This window comes from Agelaius tricolor, unplaced genomic scaffold (genome assembly GCF_023055355.1).
Source record: "Agelaius tricolor isolate 1412-34295 unplaced genomic scaffold, bAgeTri1.0.p SCAF_5, whole genome shotgun sequence".
Taxonomy (NCBI): Eukaryota; Metazoa; Chordata; class Aves; order Passeriformes; family Icteridae; genus Agelaius; species Agelaius tricolor.
In genome coordinates, this window is record NW_027269265.1 from 51,127,662 (window position 1) to 51,149,012 (window position 21,351).

The 21,351-nt window shown below is 43.2% G+C and overlaps 1 protein-coding gene across 6 annotated transcripts in view; it reads right to left on the reverse strand.

Moving 5' to 3' along the window:
- Positions 1–21,351, reverse strand: part of LMO1 (LIM domain only 1) — a 74,621-nt gene that overhangs the window by 10,434 nt on the left and 42,836 nt on the right. For all 6 annotated transcript variants that reach the window (XM_071427927.1, XM_071427921.1, XM_071427925.1 and 3 more), the window contains one exon: positions 5,205–5,418. In XM_071427927.1, the coding sequence (XP_071284028.1) occupies positions 5,205–5,410 (206 nt within the window). In that variant the 5' untranslated portion in view covers positions 5,411–5,418. The remainder of the gene's footprint in view (positions 1–5,204; positions 5,419–21,351) is intronic.

Below are 21,351 nucleotides of genomic sequence, written 5' to 3' on the forward strand. Positions count from 1 at the left end.
TGCTCCCTATTGCAAGGCAAAAGCAGCACTTCAGCTTAGTGACATTTTTAGGCTCTGAGCAGACACCATTTGTTCAGCCACACTGCATTTATACCTCTCCTTCCCACACTAAACATGTCCCTTGAAAATCCAGCAGGACATGCTCTCGGTGCATACACGCACACGGTGCTTCTCCATAAGGGAAAAAATATCCCAAATTCTCCTTCCTGCTCCAAAGGTGCTGCAGCTTCTAGCCACATTCTGAGCATTAATGATGTCTTGGGGAGATTAACTTAAAATCTGCCTGTTGGGGCACACACATCTCAGTTCCCAAAGGCTTGCTCTCACACAGCCAGCTGTGGTTTAGTGGTTTGGCTCAGGGCTCTTGTCCCTGACTTGGGAAAGGCCACCAGAAGGAGGGAATTTGTCCACATCCTCCTGTGCCAACAGAGCAGGGCACCCACGTTTGTGCTCTTATCACAAGAAAATTGAACCCTGCAAGTTTGCCAGATACAGAACACTTCTAAAGGGCTCCTAAAGCGCTTCACTGACAGAATTAATGTCCTGGGACATTTGGAGCAGAGCAAAAAACCCCAGGACTTGGCATCTGAGTCATTGGAAGTAGGAGCTGACGAGGGTGGAGTTCAGGCCTCTGTGATACAGACAGTGCTGAGGGGTGACAGGGGATGGCAGTCCTGCCAGGAGGTCCCTGTCCCTCAGGTGGGATGCAGAGGGCTGCTCTGCTCCCTGGAGGCACCCACACCATTTGCAGAGTGATGCCATGATGAGTTTGCAGCCCTGATCCAAACATGTGGGAAAGTGGGTGAAAAGAGCTGCCATGAAAGCCCCTGAGAACAGCATCAGGATTTCCCGGAAAGCCCTTCTCTTTTACTGATTCACCATCATTTTTAAATGCAGGTTTTGAGCTTTCTTTGGAGTCTAATTAAGGCCCCAATCAGTTAACATGATGAAAAACTTTCCCAACAGCAGCATATCAAACACGCAGAAGCAACAGTTCTGCTCCTCTCAAAGCGAGCCCGACTCGCCTTTGCTCATGTGAGGGCACCATGCTGAGTAAAAAGGAAAAACCACGTTCTTCATCAGCACTTCACAGTGAAATTTAAGTTGTCAGCTCCTCTCGGGAAATCCTGATGCAACACCCAGCCCGTCCCTGTGAAGCGGAGCTCGGTGAATGTTTAATTATGCCTCGGAACAAACGCACATCGCTGCGTGGGGGCTGCGAGGAGCCATCTGAGCCTGCATGCTAAGCTGCTCTGTCCCACAAGCAGCTCCTTCAATAGCATTTGCTTATCAAAAATAATTAGAGGTAGGAATGCTGGAACTGCGATTATGAAACAAATGGTAAATCTATTTGCTGAGATGAAATGTATTGAAAGATACATCGAGACACAGCTGGAGACTGAGGTGATACCACAAGGATAACAACTCGAGATCCAATTTCATCTTTCATGATTAAAAAATGAGCAAGAAAGTGTTTTATGAAAAGTGAAGGTTAACAAATGTTCCTTCACGAGCAATGACGACAGTTTATCTTTTGAAACAAATGATCAGGCTGTGGTGTGCTCGCAGCTCCTGGAACACGCTGGAAGGATTTCTGCTGAAAACCCACCGGGGATCAGCACACAGGGCTGGCAGCCCACCGTGCTCCCAGGGCCTGGGACAAAGCCAGCTCCACAGGGACGCTGCCACAGCAGGGAAGGAGCTGGCACTGTCACTGTCCTGACCCTCTGCCACAAGCCCAGCCCTAGCCCCAGTGCCTGCCCTGGCTGTGGCTCACTGACACCTGAGCTGCAAACTGACAACAAAACATTCCAGGAGCCCTCTGACTGAATTCCTCTCACTGTTCTCCAGGTAAAGTGCTCCCTTTGTGGTGCAACCACAGTGTGAAGGATGAAAAGTTATTTTTAGGGATGAATTCTGCTAAAATTTGACTAGGAGACCAAACACCGTGAGCTGTTTAACAAGAAGGAAAAAAATGTGGGTAGAGACTCTAAAAACTACTGATGTGAAGGAACTACATAATGATGGGAATGGTTAATTCTCTAAGAAGAAAAATTCAAATTACCAGGAGGGAACAGACAGTAGAGAAGATCGTGACGGCAACTTTAACTCCTTCTATTAATAGAACTAATAGTTAAAATGGAGAAAGAAAGAAATATTATGTGTAGAAGGCAATACAAGATGTTTTAAATTAAAAAAAAATTGCTTTATACTTCTGTAAATATGGGACTGCGTAGCAATGCCTCAATCCTCAGAGTCTGAAAGGGTCCCTTAGCATCTGGGGAACAGACCCCAGGAGTTCAGCAGAACTCCTCAAAAAACCCCAGTATAATCTAAATTTACCTATTTGTAAGAATAGAAGCCATGATAGCTGTAAAGCTGCCTAAACAGCTGAAAGCTAATTAACAATGCTGTTACAGAATTAATGTTATTCCTTCCTAGCTGAGTCTTCGACAAATTTCCCAGGATATGACAACTCTACTGTTCTTCCCAACAAAAAACAGTCAAAACTCCAACACCCTAAATTCAGATAAAGGTAAAATTCTTAATGTACAGGCCACATAAGTCTTCACAGTTTAACCATGAGGAACAAATAGCAACAGACTTCCTCCCTGTCAGGACAGGAACTATTCCAACCTTAAAAAGGGAGACAGAGGTGTTACAAGGAACCTTCCAGGCACAGAAGTTTGCTCCAGAGACCACATTTAACTGGTGCTGGGACAGAGGCTGCATGGCCATGGTCAAACACGAGTCCCAACTGTTGCCTTCCAAGGTTCAGGTCATGGATTGCCCTCTCTTCACAAAACCAGGACATGGGCCACTTCTTGGAGTCTGCAATGCCTGGCTTCTTTTCCATCCCCAGCACAGGCTTCTGGTGTGCCCCAGAAAATTCACATCATCTAGGGGCCAGTGGAAAAATCACAGGTTAAGCTTTTCCACCTCAAAGCAGCATTCTTGGGATAAACCAAGGAAAGAAACAAAGTGCTCTACAACTCCAGTGGTAAAAAGGTCCTTCTAAACCTAACAGCATCAATACTGCTGTCCTTTGGCACTTTAATATGTCTGATTTGATGCCACACATTATTTTTGTTATGAAACTAGACTAAACCAAAATCAATACGGTGCTTATTAAATGGACAAAACATGGGGTAGCTCATAGGTCTCAAAAAGCAAATGTAAATTGGAAACACTGTGCAGCTCAGTATTTCTAGCAGGGTTCTGCAACATAGAGAATAAAGCTGAATATCTATCTTCAGGGTCAAATTAAAAAAAAAAAAATCACAAACACAACACTTTTTCAAGACCAGAAATGACAAAGTCAAGTGATAAATAACGAAGTGGAGGATGACAGATGGAGAGACCTAGACCACTTGGCAAGCTGGGTGCAAACAAGATAAAGAAAAGATAATGTATAGAAGATAAAGTACTAACAAATACTTCTGAAAATAATGCAGCTATTCTTCCTGGAAAGAAAACTATTCCTGGAAGTAGCTCTCCTGAGAGATTTTAGGGGTCCCTGTGATAGTATCTAGCATGACCCAATTGTGATACTGTGATGAAAGGCTTCCTCAAAAAGGGAAGATCAGGAACTGAAATCATCTTCACTGACACATCAGAATTATGTCCACAACACAGAAAGAGTATAGCTGAGCTGACGAAGAACAACCAAAATGCTAATTTGGAGGTGGAAACTCTTTGTTGAATTTGAACTTTCTGGAGCTCATTTTTTTAGCTTAGCATAGACAGGGTTAAGGATGCTTCCAGAGTAAGTGACTTGTGACATTAGTAAATACTAAGTTTTGAGGAAGGTACAAAAATTATTTCATTATAGTGAAGACAGTTAACTCTTTCCTTTCACACCCTTTCCATTTTTCCAAAGGCTGCTTATCTTGTCTTTTCCACCTCAATGTGTTCACCATTACCCAAGCTCCTCCTTCCTCACTTACATTTGGGGACACACTCTACCTAACCAGATGTGAAGCTGCAAGTGCTGCCTGTGTGGCAGGATTTCAGCTGAGATATTTCACGTGTGCCCTGAAGAGTTTCAGCTCCAAAACCCTCCTGTGGGCAGGATGCTCTTGTGCACTGCTGGGCTGAAGGGCAAGGTGACAGCTCCCACATGGCAGCTGATAGACTCAGTCCTTCTGTTTGGCTCAGCACTTAATCTCTCATCTTTAGAAGGAGAAACTTGTTTGTTCAAGTTTACAAGGGAAATATTTACTGAAGATTTTCAGAAATACATTTTACATTGAAACACACGAAGCATCTGAGCACTGACACTAATCTGGGCAGCCCCTGAACACTGCAAGGTTAGAAGGCATTTTACCTCCCCATCTTACAACAGTGTGTTGGGCTTGTTTGGCTTTGGATTCTACTGGTTGAGCTTGCCTGGGAAATGCTATCAGTGCTTGAGGAAAAATAAAAGAAAACACACACATTAGCTGGAGATCAAGTACGTTCTTCCAAAGGAAAAACAAAGCTAAAGTCTGAGTGTTTTGCAGTGTGACCCTCATAATAATGTTTGCATTAGGCCTGCTGTCTTATTAATATTCATTTATGTTTGCATAAAGTATTTTGCAGAAAACCCCCATACACATCAGGCAAAAAATCCCATGTGTTGTTATGTATTGCAGACACACACTGACAGAATGGTTCTAACTCCAAGCTAGTGATGGTCTCTGCTGATTTCCTCAGACAAAAACATTTTTCGAAGTTAATCCGTAATTTTTGAGTTTTGCTCTGTTTAGTTAGGAAAGAGACAAGGGCCCCTTGGGTGCAACCTTACTCAAGCCTAGAAGTCTGTCTAAAAGCTATGACTGAAAAAGAAAAGGTAAAGGTTTGGTCAGGTCTCAGTCAATATGCAGGAGTATTGCATCAGAGATATGCAAGGTGAATTAAGAGTTTTTCCTAACTTACTCAGCAAGCAGAGTTTGTTCTTGTTGGTCCATAATAATAACAATAATAATAAAAACTTATGGCCTCCATCTTGTACCTTCACCTAAAAGGAGGATTTCACCTCTCAGACTACCAAATAGGCTAAGTGCAAATAAAAAGCCCTGCCTAGACAGTGCAAGGAACTCCAGTCTCCTCTGGGCAGGGCTGGCCATGCACAAGCACATGTTTTTTACATTTTTAGGAAGCCAGAGAGCCGGCAGCACGCCGAGAGGCTTGGGGAAGAGCCCACAGTACGTCCCTGTATTTACCTCAGGTAATCTCTGCGGCAGAGAATGAGATTTGCTTTTGTGTAAAGAGTTGATCCAACCTCTCCAAGACGACAGTCGCAGCAGGCACACTTTAGGCAGTCTTCATGCCAATACTTATCCAGAGCCTTCAGCAGGTACCGGTCCTTGATCTTGCGGTTGCAGCCGGCGCAGCCCTTCTGCTTCCCCTTGGGCTGTACGGAGAGCATCGGCACGCCTGCAAGGCAAACACAGCACTTCCTTCAGAGCACGGGCTGGGGGCAAACACTGCTGCTGCTGCCATTACAAGGAGCTCACAGTCAAAGGAAGCTCATGTTCATGGAGCTGACAGTCAAAGGAATCCCAACTTCATCTGCTGTCGCAGGCTAACAGGGAGTGCAACGCTCGCAGCCCTTTTTTCCTAAGGGCAGGACTGACACAACGCACCAAACTCTTTCCAACCAACATCTTGCAGCAGAATAAACTGGCTGAAATTTCAACATTTATTTTTTCCCCTCATTACCCACACCCTTGTGTTGTTAATTACCTGCCACAGGCAATTAAAAAGAGCAGAAGGGCCATCACGGTATGTACCCCCCTGATTCAGCATCTGAGCCGAGTTTGATGGGGAAGGGAGAGGAGTGGGTATAAAAAGATGTGGTATGCCACTGTTTTTCCTCTCTTGTGAATCCTGACTGAAAGCCAGAGCAGGCCAGGGGCCGCTCCAAAAGAAATTTGATTCAAAAGCCCTTGAGAACTGCTGAAAATAACCCCACCAGTGCCCCTCTGCCACTAATGAAGCCCCATTCCTTAAGCAAAGCAGAGCTTTCCTCCTCCTCTTGTATCACTGGAGAAGGTAGCACAAAGCCAGGAGTTTCCTCCTTCCTGGAAACCCCTGCTGGAACTGCAAAGCAGCCATGAGATAGCTGGGTATGAGGTGGTGACAGCACACTCAGCTCAGGAGGAGGCTTGGGGGGACTTGCTGTGGTCACCTTCCCCTCAGTGCTGTGTCCAGCTTTTTCCTTCTCTCCAAGCAGCCAGTGCCTGCCATGGTGAGCACTGTGATGCTCATCAACCCTTCTCAGTTTAAGAGCCAGGCAGGAATGGACTTTATGGAATCAATAAGCAAGGTGGAAAAATAAACAAGGATTGTACTGTGGGTGAGGGACAGGACATGACAGGAAATGATGAAAGAAGAAATTAACTCACTGAGACACCAGAATTCGTTATGATTTATATTTTTACTGGTGTCAGTCACTAAAAATGACAATGCTGGGCCTGTAACAAGCACACTGTGGGCTTAACCAATGCAGAGATGATGAGAAGGGACACTGTGGCACAGCAGCAGGTGTCACTGGTTATATACTCTTACACAAAGTTAATCCACCCTTTCTGCAGGAAGCGCTGGATGTCCCAGAAAGCAGCAGCCTGATAATAGAATTATTAACAGTCCCTTAAGCAGAGAGGACCCAGCCAGTGCCAGTGCAGTAAGTGACATTTGCTGCTCTCCTTAAAAGCCAGGGTGACCTGAGAGTGGCTAATGGTCAGCACATGTAAACCCACCACTCCCACAGTAATAATTGCTCTGTCAGAGCCCGAGCAGATGACAATAGCACTTAAGACACCTCCACACAAACAGCGAGGTATTGATCCATCTGTAATCAAAGTGGTCTCAGCAGCACAGAGACAGGCCAAGTAACATTCAAAAACCCTTAAAGAACTCCTGCCCTCTGCCGCAGCACACTCAAAACCCAAGTCTCTACATGCAAACTTTGGACACCAGTGACAAATCTGCAATAATTAAGTGAAAATCTGTATCTGTATTAGACTGGCCACATATGCAACCTGTAATGCTCCTGAGAGAAATTCTACAAAGCCACAGAGAAATACACACACATTTGAAAAGAGGGACAAGACAGGGAAGCATCAGAAGTGGATTATGCTGCAGATCAGACTGCACAAGTCCCATGTGACCGGTGAGAGTTTCTTATGAGAATGAGGGAAATGGCCCTGTGGTTCTAGGCACACCTTTGTTTGGTTGTTTGGGTTTTTTTAATCCAAAATACTTCTCAATAGCAAAAAGAAGCTTCCATTTTGAAGTAATTTCCATGCTCTTCCTGACTCCACTCCAGGAAAACTGCACATTGTGAGAAAAGTCTGCCTTGTTGTGAGGCAGAGAAGGGTGAGCATGTGAATTTGCATTTGCAAGCTGTGTAAGATCAGTACCAGTGATGAAAGAAAATAGTTCGCACCTATGAAAACCAGGACCTAGATGTGAGAATTATGTTTTTAGATAGGAGCCCCAGACACCAGCAAGTCATTATTCACCCCCTAAACAGGCTCTCTAAATGTGTACCCTTAGAGGGAGAGGAGGATTTCTCACAAGAAGGGTCACCATACAATCTTTTTGCAAGGTTTGTGTAGGTAACACAAGGATCCTGCACCTGGAAAGACACAGATTCCACTTAACCAGCACACCTTAAACTCAAGAGAGCTGCTGCATGGATGGGGCTTGAGATCAGCTCTGTACTTCAGAAACACAAGATCCTCAGCCAGATGGGACTTCCCAAAGCCTCACTTTTGAAAGCAGTGCCCTTTCAGAGGTACAGCTGCCCTCACCCAGAGAGAGGGTGCCAATGCAGCAGCAGCAGCAGCATCAAGCACAAGGGCAGCTGTGCAGGGATGCTACCCTGGCTGGACCATTAGGAGAGGCTGGTTTGATCATTTAGGGCAGGTAAGGAGGGTCTCCTGTGGCAAGCAGGCCTGGATGGCTGAGGGCTGACTGCAGGGGCAGTTCTTGTTCCATCTGTGGCCCTGGCAGCTCTCGCTCTCCAAAGCCATCTGAGCTCCTCGCTATTGCAGGAGCACCACTGTCTTATGAGAGCCTTCTGCAAGTAAGGGGAATGTAACACTTTGATTTGCTTCTAATAACTAGCAAAGGAACAGATATAGATATATTTTTAAGCAGTACCTTAAGCAAGGAAAAAAGCTATGTATTTGGTCAGCGTTCAGCAGGGGGCTTTCTAATGAAAAAAGGTACCATTTCAGAGATCATATGATGTTCAAAGCTGCTATTCCCACTCAGATAATAACGAGCAAGGTCAGCCTCTGCTGGTCAGGTTCAGTGTTTTGAAATTACATTTTGGGCTGTGAGGTTTCCCTCCGACATCCCAACCAACCGGTCTGCACGGAGCACACAAGCCACTACAGAAAGTTGCAGCTGCAATTAGCTGGTGAGTTGACACAGCAGGCAAGGCGTGAAACAAAATTTCAAAAACTGCCAAACTTGATCAGCAAGGGTTCCTCGAACGCTTGCAATGTCATTTCCAAGCAACAAGAGAGAAGCATCTCAGAAGCTTAACCCTTTTCACAGTAAGAGGCTTGCACAGAGAGGACACAATCAACACCAAACCCTGCTTTCCTCCTCCTGCCTCCCCCTTCCAGCAGACCTGAAGCAGCCTGGGCTCTGCAGGCACAAACCACCTGGAGAATTGCTCTTTCTTTTCAGTAATTTCCCCACTGCAAGACTGGGATGTTGCTTCATTTCTCTATGTCCATTTCCTCCCAGTACTTGCCTAGAAATGCCAAGATATCCAGTTCAATTTGATAAGGGACATGCGGTGTCTAACTGGGGCTGTCAAGAAACAAAGGGGTCACCTTTGACAAATTCCACACATGCTCTGTGGAGGAGGATAAGAAAATGAGAAGGAGTGTTGCAGAACTAGAAAAATTAACAGCTGGATGCTCACATATTTAAATATGTGATCACAAGAGAACACTGATTATTGCCAGATTCTGAAAGTACCATCAAGTTGCTCTCTCCTCTCCTGCTGCTAGACATCCAGTGCTCTCTTTTCTTAGAAACAGTAGATGAATCCTTTCTATTTCTGGCTACCTACACTCCCTTCTTTGCCCTTTACAGCTTAATAGACTTGCTGCTGGTAAATACAAAACTAAACCCACTCTGAGTGCTCAGAGCTCCAATGCACATTAAAAAATTATAGACACCACCTCTGGACTTACTGAAATTTATGTCTGTGTCTAAAGAGGCTGTTATTGTAGTGAGTAATCCAAACTTTACCACTATTCACAGCCGGACAAACAAGCTTTAATCAGCCTGTATCTGCTCAGTCGGAGTCTTTCTGTAAAATGATTCAGCTGGCCTTATAACACAAGTGTCCACTAAGTACACCTCTAAATTTTTCTAAGCCATTTTACTGATATTTCTATTCACATGGCAATCAGCTGCAGTTCCTCTAAGGGCACTGTTCATAAAGCCTCCTTTCCAAGAGAGCCTGGGAACTTTTCATAAATGGCAGACCTTTTAAATAACAGTTATCTGCACTGGTCCTACGGCGCACGGCTCCACAGTGCTCTGGTCTGCAGCAGAGCTAGAGGTCCCCTCTGAAAGCAGGGAAGTTCACCACCTAATTTCTCTAATGCAACTCTAAAGGTTAATTGGTCTGAAAGAGTAATGGGGGACTGCTAGCTAATGATATATGCCTCAAGGCTTTGCAGCTTGCCTGTATTTTATTCAGTCGAGTCCAGAGCATAAAACACAGGTGATATCACCAGGACTTTTCAGACCCCCTCCACTCCAAGTTGCCCCCCTCAGCTACACCCACATGTGTGGGGAGAAGGCAGCAGGAGCTGGAGGCAGCTCTTTTCCACCTGCATTTCATGGCTTATTAGAGGGGGCTCGGAGAAGTGTGTGGCTGCACTCCTCATTACCTCTGTGGAGAACTAAAAACAACCCTAATGAGGAGAGCCGGAGCGTACAGTACGGGCTGGGAGGAGGGACCTCCTCCCACTCTCCCCAAGGAACCCGGCCAAAATCTTCAATTTGCCATTTATGACAGCTAATTAGTTATTCTATTCAAAATCTTTGCTTTAAATAAAAGAACTAATTATACACAAAGGTCAGTCCCCCACCTCCTGTGAAGCACACATAATTGGCTTATTTCCCCAACATTGTGTGTATGTTTTACACAATGCTTTCAGGCAGATGGCTTTAACTCTTTCCCTCGACAAGTTTTTCGGTGTTGGCTTTTTTGTTGTTGCTGGGACTTTTGTTTGTTTGTTTGTATTTGTTTGGGTTTTTTCCTTGTTGCTGTTCTGTTTTTCTTTTTTTAAAGCCCCAACACCTTTCCTCAGAGTACCTACTTTAAGCGTAAAAGCTTGTTCAACACCAAAGCAAATAACTATACACACACAATACTTCTACTCTGCAAAAGGTTTGTGACAATCACTCCCTGTTGTACTGAACCTTGCACAACATAGCACTGGAATTGTTTTTATTCTCCAGAACAAATTCTTCCTTGAGCAGTACCTTTAGACACTACTACCACATTTCTGTACCTTCTTCTGCCAAACACCACAGTTATTGCAGGTTTACATTACCCTTATTCTTTTTTTTTTTTAATTATTTGTAATATTTTTAAGATTTTAAAAAAATTATATAAGTGGTTATTATAAGGATGCAGCATTCCAGTGCTAAAAGTAATTCTGGTTTAAAGACCAGGGGTTTGGCAGTCAGGCAACTGAGCCTAAGTTTCAGAGTTCCACTTGAGGGAAAAAAATGTTTATTTCTAGCATCAACACCCTTTAAATGAACTGACCTCCTTTTGCCTGCTAACAAAACCCCCAGCATTTGGCTGCGAAAGATGAAAAAGTAACTGAAGAGTAGGAGTAATCTTATTAACTCCTGTCTCATCACAATAAATAGGCTGCAGTCTTATGTCTTTTATCAGAGGATCTGATATCATTTAAAAGCATTAGAGCCCTGCATCACCCATTTAAGTAAATGCAGACAGTCATTGCCAAAAAGATGCAGTGAATTTCATTCCCCTAAAAAGAAACTCACTTTGTGTTCCCAGTATTGTATTACTCACCTTCTATGAATATTTCACCCTGTGAATCAAGTCAGACCTTGCACTCCCACTGAATGGAGAGTGCGCTGTCTCGGGCATCCTCACCAAGAATTTCATCAGAAAAATTACAGCCAGCAAGGTGAAACTCATCATGTCATCTGTATATCCAATTAAAACCTTACATTTGGAACACCACGTACTTGCAACTAAATGCTTATGAGTAAGACTTAGACCATTCATCAAAGTTATTCAATGAGAAACCACAATCTTTTTTCATTGCCAGTTTCATGCTGCAGTATGCAGCTGGTGATTTTTACAGTGGCTTTAGCAATTCATTTGGGGCATTCTTTCTTCTGAATCATTACTGAACAAATTTCCCAAGCATGGCAAAAAAGTAGTTAGAGAGGGCAGTTAATGGGAGAAGCAATATTTTGATCACCACGTCTATTTTGACTATTCTAAGTCCTCTGCCCAATGACACAGCAACTTTTTTTGTCCATACATTTCATGACAAGTTGTAGAGAAATATGTTTTAGAGTCTAGTGTCTCCTGGCAGTTTCAGCTGCCTAAAAGTGACCCAAAGCTTCATGAATGGCTTTAACCCCCCTTCAATCTCACATGTTTTAAAGCCATTTTCTCAGACAGACCAACATAACAAAAAGTAATTCTTTGGCATAATTTGAATCTGCACCAACATAGGTCCTGATTCAGGACACACAGTTTAGGGGTAGAATCCAGACTTTAATTTTCCCCACAAGTTTTGAGTCTTCCAGTACCTGTTTTTAGCCTCTCTCAATTACAGAGTTTCTCCTACCAGAGGCCAACCTGTAGCTATAAAGAAACACATGGCAGCAGGACTAAACACAAACCATAATAATTGTTGCTGCAAGACAGTTTCTATAAATCATTTCAGGAAGCAATGTTTTCCCTGTGCTCATAAAATGTGTTTGTTTGAGCTTTAATTTTTCGTAATTGGCACATGTCCAAAGTTTATTCTTAGCACATCCACTGTTTCAGTAAAATCCATTTTTACTGTTTGAAGCCCTGGAAGCAGTACAAAGACATGCAGATTTCTCCTACTTTCAACCTAATCTGAGAACATTCTGATCAAGTTTTCTCCATTAGTCACAATTTAGCGTACTGCAGTCTGGCAAAGGTCCTGATTTCAGGTGGCCAGCTCCCTCCTTCAGTGTCTGTAGTAGAAAAAAGTTTGGCAATGGAGTGACTACCCTCAAACCACCCTTCCAGCAGTGTAAGAATGAGAAAAAAACTATTATTTGGGACGACTGGCCTGAAATTTATCCCATATTCCTATATATTCCATCAATTTGCAGGTGACCACAGAAAAGACACCAACCTCAAAAGCTGTCTATTTAGTGGGTTTGGGTGTCAGAGCCAAGGAGTGGAAGAAGAGTCTCTGAGCCAAATGGTCACAAAGGTAAGAACTCATCCCTTACTTTTCAGCTCTTGTAAGAATAACCTGTGTACCAAAATTAAATACAAGGCAGGGTTTGTGTCCCTTCCCTTTTTCAACAAGCAAGAAAATCAAACGGAAAAACCTTCTATCAAGTTAAATATCCCAAAGAGTGTTGAAGAAGTAAAAGCTCCTCAGTTATTTCATGCTGATGTGTGATGCTCCCCAATGCTCCCCTCCCAGCTGAAATGACCTGTTTAACGTACCGAGGTTTTGAGACACGAGCAAAGCCGTGCAGGGCAGCAGTGCTCAGGTTTAGCAGTGAAACATTAACACCACCCTGACAGACCTGGCATGCTATGTATGTGAATATTTTAAGGAGAATAGAACTATATCATTGCTCAATCACCATCATCTTTTCTTCTGCCTCTTTGCAGACATACACAACGTCAACCTAAGCTTTCGGCAACCTTAATAGAATTTCAGTGCCCACTGCCAAATGGCCATTTGATGTTCTGCTCTGTGTACACTGATGAAGCAATCTGTCACAGCCCTTAATGCAGGCAATGATGACTATCCAATCTAAGGCTTTCACAGGCTTATAGAAATTTCTCAAGACTTTTGGAGCCTACAATAATTTGCGCAATACCACAAAAGGATTTGGAATCCTGGTGCGCTCTGTATTTAATGAAATATGAATATACTCCTTTAAATGTTTCTAGAAGAAATCCTACTCAGGCCAAAAGCCCATTTTATACCATCAATCACCAAAAAGTTGTGTTGTCAACTCTGAAATAGAAAATACTATCATGATTACAAGTTACTGTAGTACGAATATAACAGCCCCTCCTGCCCTGTCCAAACTTACTGCCAAGGCAAGCACTGATGTTCATGCCCTGCACAAGATTACTGCAATAAATATACTAGGACTAAAATTTATTTGCATGTAAGAGGCAAGGAAAGATTTGCCTATGGGGAATGCAGAAGGAATCTATCTACTTAATGCAAACTGTGTAAGAGATACAATTGCTGCTGACTGACCTTCCAGGAGTCGTGAAATATACTTCCCCAGTGATTTAGAAAGATGCAGTTATCCACCAAACCTATCCTCTTCTCCCTTTCCTAGCAAAACCAGAGACACACATCTGCTATTAAAAGTTGAAAGGAGAAGGGCAAGCTATTTCCTTGTCTTCTTGTTGAAAGGAAAAAACACAACAGCCAGTCCTTTGCAGGACCATTTGCATGCTGAGCTGTCAGACCATGCACTTTCCATTAAAGAGATAGCATCCCTTTTCATAAGTCCATTTGGGATCCATTTTAGTGTTATCTAAAAATCAAATCTACATGGTAATCCTTTTAATGTACTCTTGACTTTTAAAAACAGCTTTATGTTCCTTCAGGAAATGTTTTAAGCCATTACTCAGTAATTACTACTCACCCATGAAAACACTGATCTTTTACAATATATAATCAGTTTGCTGACTTCAAAAATAAAGCAGACTGGAATTTTGTCTCATGAAAGTAGCAAAGGAAAACCAAGGTTAAGAGAGCATCCCATCTCTTCTCCCCCCCCAGTTATATCTAAGTGGTGTGCTTTTTCTGTTGTATGAGAGAGGCTGAGGTGGTCACAGTTTCAAGTGCCTGTGTGTGGAGACTCTCAGTCTCAATCTGTGAGCACTGGTGAGCATAGGTGAGCACTGTTCAGGTTAACCAATAAATAAATACTGATTTAGGAAGCGGAGTTTGTATTTTAGACACAAATAATACCCTAACCTTCTGCAAGCCCTGAAGTTTTGAGTGATGCCACACAACCTTCCGAAAGGCTGTGGAATTTGTGGATTTCCTTTGATAAGCTTCAGGTGTACAAGACACAAGTCTCAGAAGAGGTGTCAAAAATGGTTCACATCTAGTGCAGATTTACTGGATTTTATCCACAGCTGCACTCAACATAAAATACTCAGTCAGATTCCAGGAGCTTGAAACTACCTTGAAAGTCCAACTACCATCTCCCAAAGGATTTGCCTTGCTTCTTTCCAAACTCCTTGTCACACCCAGCGGTGGCTGGAGAGTTTGAGTGAAAAGGAGACCCAGAACTGCCTTGTCCTTTGCAGCAGAAGCCAGAGAGAGGAGCAGAGTGCATTTTGCTCAGGTATAGCTGCTGTCTGAGAAGGACCAGACAAAAGCCCATGACCTGTATGGTACAGTCACTCATCTACAGGAGGTCCCTGGATAACCTGGCCTTGCAGTTTGACAAAGACCCAAGATGTTTACACAAAGTGTAGCCCACCAACAACCAATCCTTCCTCTCCCAGTGCAGACCCCAGAGAGCACAATGCCCTTCATGATGACTCTAGCAAAGCAGTTTAATATTTCACGACTAGATAAAGGGCAGGGTGATTGTCAGAAAGAATTTGCTGTACCTTGCAAAGAATATCAACCAAAATTGTTCTCTTAATGCCATGAAGATAGAGAAGGCAGAGAAAGCAGAGGCTAAATACTTAATTACCTCTGTTCTTCTGTTTACTGAAGTCTAACTTAAGCCTTAGTGAGCCACAGTTTGCTTCCACAATCAGATTTTACTCTACCTCATTTGGCTACTGCAATTAGGACGGAGAAAGTCCCACCCCTGGACATTTCCCCTTTCATTCCCAGGAAAAGGTATGCAGCCCCCAGTGCAAGGCTGATCATTAAACATTTGTTATAGCTGCAGTTGGCTAGTAACTATATGCCTCAAATTAATTTTTATTATTCACTTCTGATTAAGTCAGGGCTCACAAGCCACAGCTGGCCATTAATGCTACCCTTCTTTACAAGAAAATATGCTGATAAGAATGAAAAGTGGTTTCTTGGCTGTTGTATACTCATTCTATAATGAGTTCCTTTGAGGTGACGTATAGAGGCAGGATTTGAGCATTATTAGCCTGGACAACAGCAAAGACACAAGTAGAATTGCAAGACTTTTTTCTCTTGTTCCCCTTTTTTTTTTTTTTTTCCATGTCCAAGCAAGGCTTTGAAAACCCTGGTGCAATTCATATATTCCAGAATAAACTGAGCACTATGGGTTTGGGGCAAGTTAGCATGACATTTAGTTTGCATTAAAGCATCCTAGAAGTCACATGCAGTATATCATAACAGAGCATATTCTACTCTATTAAGCATTCAGGAGCATCACAGTATTCAGAATATGGATGAGAAGCTGGAATTGCACAAGACATTCCTCCTCTTACGACTGACCACTGAGTTGAATTCAAGCTGATCCTGAGGGAGCCATTTTCATTAACCTACTGTAGCTCTCTAATCCTATTCCTTGAATTTCAGACCACCACCACTAAAAGAATTTATGACCTGCTGCCTGCACTTTGGATGGTGCTCACACTTCACTCTTTTCCTCAATGCATCCTGCTCCTCTGGATCATTACCACTGCTTCATGCAGCAACCCATCCCCTTAAAGTGGAAGCCTGCTCTTCAATTCAGATCTTCATGCTCCATTTAATTCTCACCAACATACGTGAAGATGGCGATGGTTACACTTGGCCAGAAACAATGAAAAAAACATAATAATCATATGACCCAATCCAACGTGCACAACTGAAAGCCTCCTGAAATGTACCTCCTGAAGTCTGGCCCAGATATGTAGCTACTAATGCTTTGCCTGAAACCTCAGACTAAAATGAAATTCTAAACCACTTCAGCTCCAAAAAATGCCACATTTCCGGGCCAAAAAACTTACTGAGCAGCTTTTCCTGCGCTCCATTTCCGCGCGAGTGTCCGCCGCGTGATTTGCTCAGTTTTTGCCCACCTCATCATGAGACTCCTGACTGCTGAAAAGAACTCCTTCACTGAACTAATGAAATAAGGAGTCTTAAGTGCCCTGCAATCCCTTTTAGAAAAGGCTGTATCTCCAGATGAGTCTCAATTTCACAGCATCAGGGAACCGTGTGCCAACGCGCTGAACCGGAACGCCAGGGCTAGCAGGAGTTGCAGACAACAATGCTAACATCAGGGTTATTTTAGATTAGAGCACTTCCAAATCAATTTTGGATTTAAACTTTTAAATGCACTCTCCAGAAGGAATCTGCACTGACTGAGTATTTCCAAGGCTAATTTTCTAAGCTTGAATGAAACTCATTCTTATCTAAGAAAAAGATGCAACTAACCTTTGCCACAAAGGCTGGGTCACAGCTAGAAAACGAGGCAGACAACAGTCCTAGAAAGGAATAAACTGCCTAACCACACATCCATAAAACTGCTAACAAAAACAACCACCAAAACAACAACAACAAAAAAAGCCATACTGATTCTGTTGGGACTGATTTTAACTGAGACCAGAAGCTGTCAGGATATTTGGAATCAGGGCACTTCTCCCGTTGCTGAGGTACCCCATCTCCCACAGGCAGTCCCATTCCAGCAGGGGTATGGGAATGCTCTGGGATGTCCAGGAGAGCAGGGCTGCACTCCAGGAACAGGCTGGGATAAGGGAAGAGCTGAACATCCACAGCCTGATGGCAGTTTTTTTCCAGACTGAAACTCCTGCCGAATTAAGACAGATCCTCAGCACTCCACAGAAAAGAAAGTGGTTGTGATGAGAGAAGAGAATTTGTAAGACAGATGGGAGAGTTAAGGTTAAAGTTCAGACCAGAAGCAATTAAGACGGGTAAGAGTGCTCTGCAACTTGACACAGGTTTGCTTTGTATTCAGAACTTTTCACTTTTAAGCATTAAGCATCTTAACTTGTGTATAGAGAGATTATAATTAAAACCTGACAAGCTTAAATTAGCCATTTAGAAAAGGTTCTCCAGAAAGCTTTTAAAGTAGACTAAACATATCTATTAAAATGGAAGAAAGGAAGAAAAAAATCAGAGCCATTTTCAGTTACAATAGTTTTCCCTACCTAGATATTTCAAGAGATTAGACAAATTTGAAATCAAAGTTCTGCAACTGTCCAAAGCCACTTAACAGGGGGGAGCGAGAGGAAGTGTGGCAATTAGAAAAACCTTTAAAACCCCCTCTATTTAATAGCCACAATCCTCTGGATGAACATAAGCACCCCAGAAACCCCATTAAAAAAGTGAAAAAAAAAAAAAAAGGCGAGAGAGAGAGGGAAAAAAAAAAAAGAGATCCTTATTTCCCTTTGGGATTCTGAGCACTTCAGGGAGTGCTCTATTATGGTTCCCCAGGGATGGGGGAATTATGTCAATCTGCCACAAGGTGGGCAGTTAGTGAGGGAGGCAGCCTGGGAACTGGCTTTCACCAGGCCATTCCAATTAAAGCATAGGGAGCATTTTCACCTCACACTGGCTATTTAGATTAATTCCCAGTGTTTCAGTGCTATACAATTTTTCTACAAGTTCAAGAAACTGACTCTAAAGCAAATTTGCTCTGTATCAAAGAAAGGAACATATCCACCAGTGCCAAATAACAGCAGATAATTTATTCTCCCCCAAAAGAACAAAGCTACACATACATTGATATTTCAAGAAAAAGTTCACAGACTATAAGTATCTATTAACCAGGTTTGTGACAATAAAAGTCATTAAGGGCAAGGGTGCTGCAAAGCCCACCTTATTGCTTCCAAATTGTATATTCTTTCTTACCTGCCTTGCTTGTTCATAAAACAGATACAGTCCTGGAGAAATATGGCTGGACATCTAGCTGAAACACAAGACCCAAGGCTTGGTTTCCCAGCACACACATCCAGCCCTGCCATGCCCTCCTCTACTGCCCAGGCCAAGCAAGCAATCCCAACTGGCTCTCAGCACACCTTTAAGTAAGGAAACACCTTCAAACATTTGCTTATTAACCTAAAGAAGCTCCTACACTAACCTGTTAACCTAAGGAACAACTCTACATTATTCCTAGCTCTGACTGCTCCCAAAGCCTCATCAGCTTCTCTCAACCTTCGTTTTTAAAGCTCTGGAGCAGATGTTTTACATGCATGAAGTGCATGATATGAGTATTTGGACAGGCCACAGGGTGCTCTTGTGCATGTTGAAGACTCAGAAGTTCCACGATCGCAGCATCCTGCTTCTGGGTGAGACAGGAAGGTGGATAGGTAGTGGAGGAACAGAAGACAGCACAAATGTGATACAAAATATGGTGCAGACATGAGTACTGTAGTTCTTCAAAGGAAGGAGAGAGCCAGTGCCTGTCCCTGAGAAAAATAATCAAGCTGCAGCAGCAATGATCGCTCTAAACCCATGTCGTTTATCTGCAGCCTACATTCACTGCCTCCACATGCAAACTGTAATCCTTTTCTCCAATCTACCTCACCTGTGCTGCACTCCATGCAGCACCTCTTTTCAGAGGCGTCTCTAAATTATCTAAGCATAGGAAAAAAGAATGTTACTTTAAAGGAAACCATGATCTGCCACAGCAAAGCGTGAGATGAGTAATTTGTTACTTCAAGTGCTAGGAGGTCTTTTTTTTATTTTTTTTTCTGAGTGCCAGCAGTATTTGAAGTGGTAATGTGCATACAGATATCTCAATTTACTTTGCTTCATCTTCATAGCCCACCAGTGTACTTATTCCTAATTCACATTGAACCAAAAATCTGATAAGGAAAAACAATACCTGCTCCAGATCAAATACCTAATGGAAGTGTGTGAATGAGGATTTCCAAAGCTCAAGATCCATTTGGATCCTTAACTGAACCGCTTACAAACACGAATTGGGTGAAAAAGAATAGATATCTGCATTTCAGGCACCCTAAACTCCAAGTAAAAATGTCTATCCCAGTTTTGCTTATCTGTAGCAGCAATTTCACAGCAACTGCCGGGTGTGCAATTGCCACTCTGCTTTCAGAGAATTAAACAGCAGAAGACTTCTCCAGAGACTTCTCACTTCTTATGTGGGTTCAGCCTTATTTTCACTTCATTCCCAAACCTAGGGCAGCTGAAACCCATCTCCACTCCCAAGCAGGTCCATCAGGCACACCAGAGGAGGGCAGACCCCTCCTCCCAGCGCTGAAGCAGGACCATTGCCATACTCTCCACTGCCTGTCCCACTGTGTCTCTGTCTGCCCCTGATGACAGCTGCCTGGGACACAGGTATTTTCCCCTGGAAGTTCCTGGCAGGAATTCCTCTCCCAGGTGAGAGCCTCTGCTCCCCTCTGAGAAGAATTTGGCTCAGTTGTCTCAAAAATCTGCAGTAGTGACATCTCCCTGTTGTTTTCTCTTCTATCTCCCAATTCCCTCTCTGTGGGTACCACCAATAAGATGGCTCTGAAATGAACTTGCTAAGCACCCTCTACTCTGTCAGTAGGATTGCTGGCCAGCTTTGATGGACATGTATCTCGTGCTCAAAAGCCTACAGCTGATCTCTGATGTCTGCGAAGCAAAAACTTGTCACTGTTCTATGACATCACCAATGACATGAATCAGGTACTCCAAAATATTTACTTTTATTTTAATGAGCTCCATGACAAACTATTTCTACAGCCTGAGCAACCAGAAAGCTTGATTTTTTAAAAAAAGCTCTATGATTCCAGCACTGACACTGCATGCTTTTTGTCCAGAGACTCCTATACTACAACCCACAGAACCCGAGAGTGAAATGTGTCCATCTCCAGAGAGGAGTAAAGCCAACAGGCAGCATGATTCAAACAGCCAAGAAAACCAGGGGAAACCTCTCCAATGCATGAATGCTCTGAGACATGCTCTATCTATGCAAAACAGGCACCAATGCCACGCCTGGGATCTGTCCATCCCTCTCTCCAGGACCAGCCCTCAGCAATAACAACAGTTCATTGCTGCTGCGAAGGTCAAGGGCTCTGCCAGCCCTCCGGAGATTTGAGCTACTGGTTCCACAGAGTCTGCCCGTATCAAACCTGACACTTAGATTAGCAATTACTCCCCAGACATATCTAATTTCCCATTTCTTCAGTTTCTAGTGTCAAAATACACTTGCAGTACAATATGCAAACCTCCACTGGCAATATCTTTTCTCTCTCTTCTGTTGTGGTGGGAGGAATGCCTATTTTTTCAGGAAACAGTTGTACTTTTATGTTAATGTATTATCATACTCATAAACCCCTGAGATCATGTTTTTGTTATACAGCATCAAAATTGGTAAAGCTGCATTCCACAGTTACCATCACATTATCAGCAGACATAGAAATATTTTGGAAGTTGGCATGTAAGACAGATGCTCTGCATTATAAATACCAGAGAACGATCAGTCTTTGATATGTAGTCCATGGATGGCTTCATCACAGCTCTATTTGGTGGCTTTCCTTGTGCCAATCCACTGCAGCACTACATGCCACCCTGGTAAGATTGAACAAGCAGAGGGACCTGCACATTCCTCAGAGGCCAGTGAAGAGTTAAACCATGGCACCACTTCTTCCCATTCTGCATGACAATATCAGAGCAAACCTACGTCCTTGCCTCTTCCACAGCCTTAATATATTAAAACTATTACTCACTTTTACTCACCATGAACATGGATTGCCTCATTTTTATCCTAAACTGTGAAGTGGCAATTTCCATCAGCACTTCTGCAATCCAGGTCCGCCCTCACCCACCCATGAAAGGCTCCTGCCATGTCACACAAGAGCCACTGTCCCTTTGTTTTGGGATGCCAACATCTTAAAAGCCTTCCAAGTAGAAGGGGCAACCTGAGTAATTTCATGCCCAGCTGCAAGGAATTTTTAACAGGGAAGGAGACAAAATGAAGCTTAAAGGGCAGGTATTAAATCTCATCAGTCCACTGTGTGCCAAGGCTATTAAGAAAGTTTGGAATTACAACAGAGCTCTGCTTCAAAACCTACAGACCTGGTTCTCCAAGGCTACCTATTTAAGTAGCTTGCAGACACAGGCTTGTGTCATTCAAGATGCTTTTTACACTCTTACATGGGCCCAAAGCTGCATGAGCAGCCTGCCCACAAAA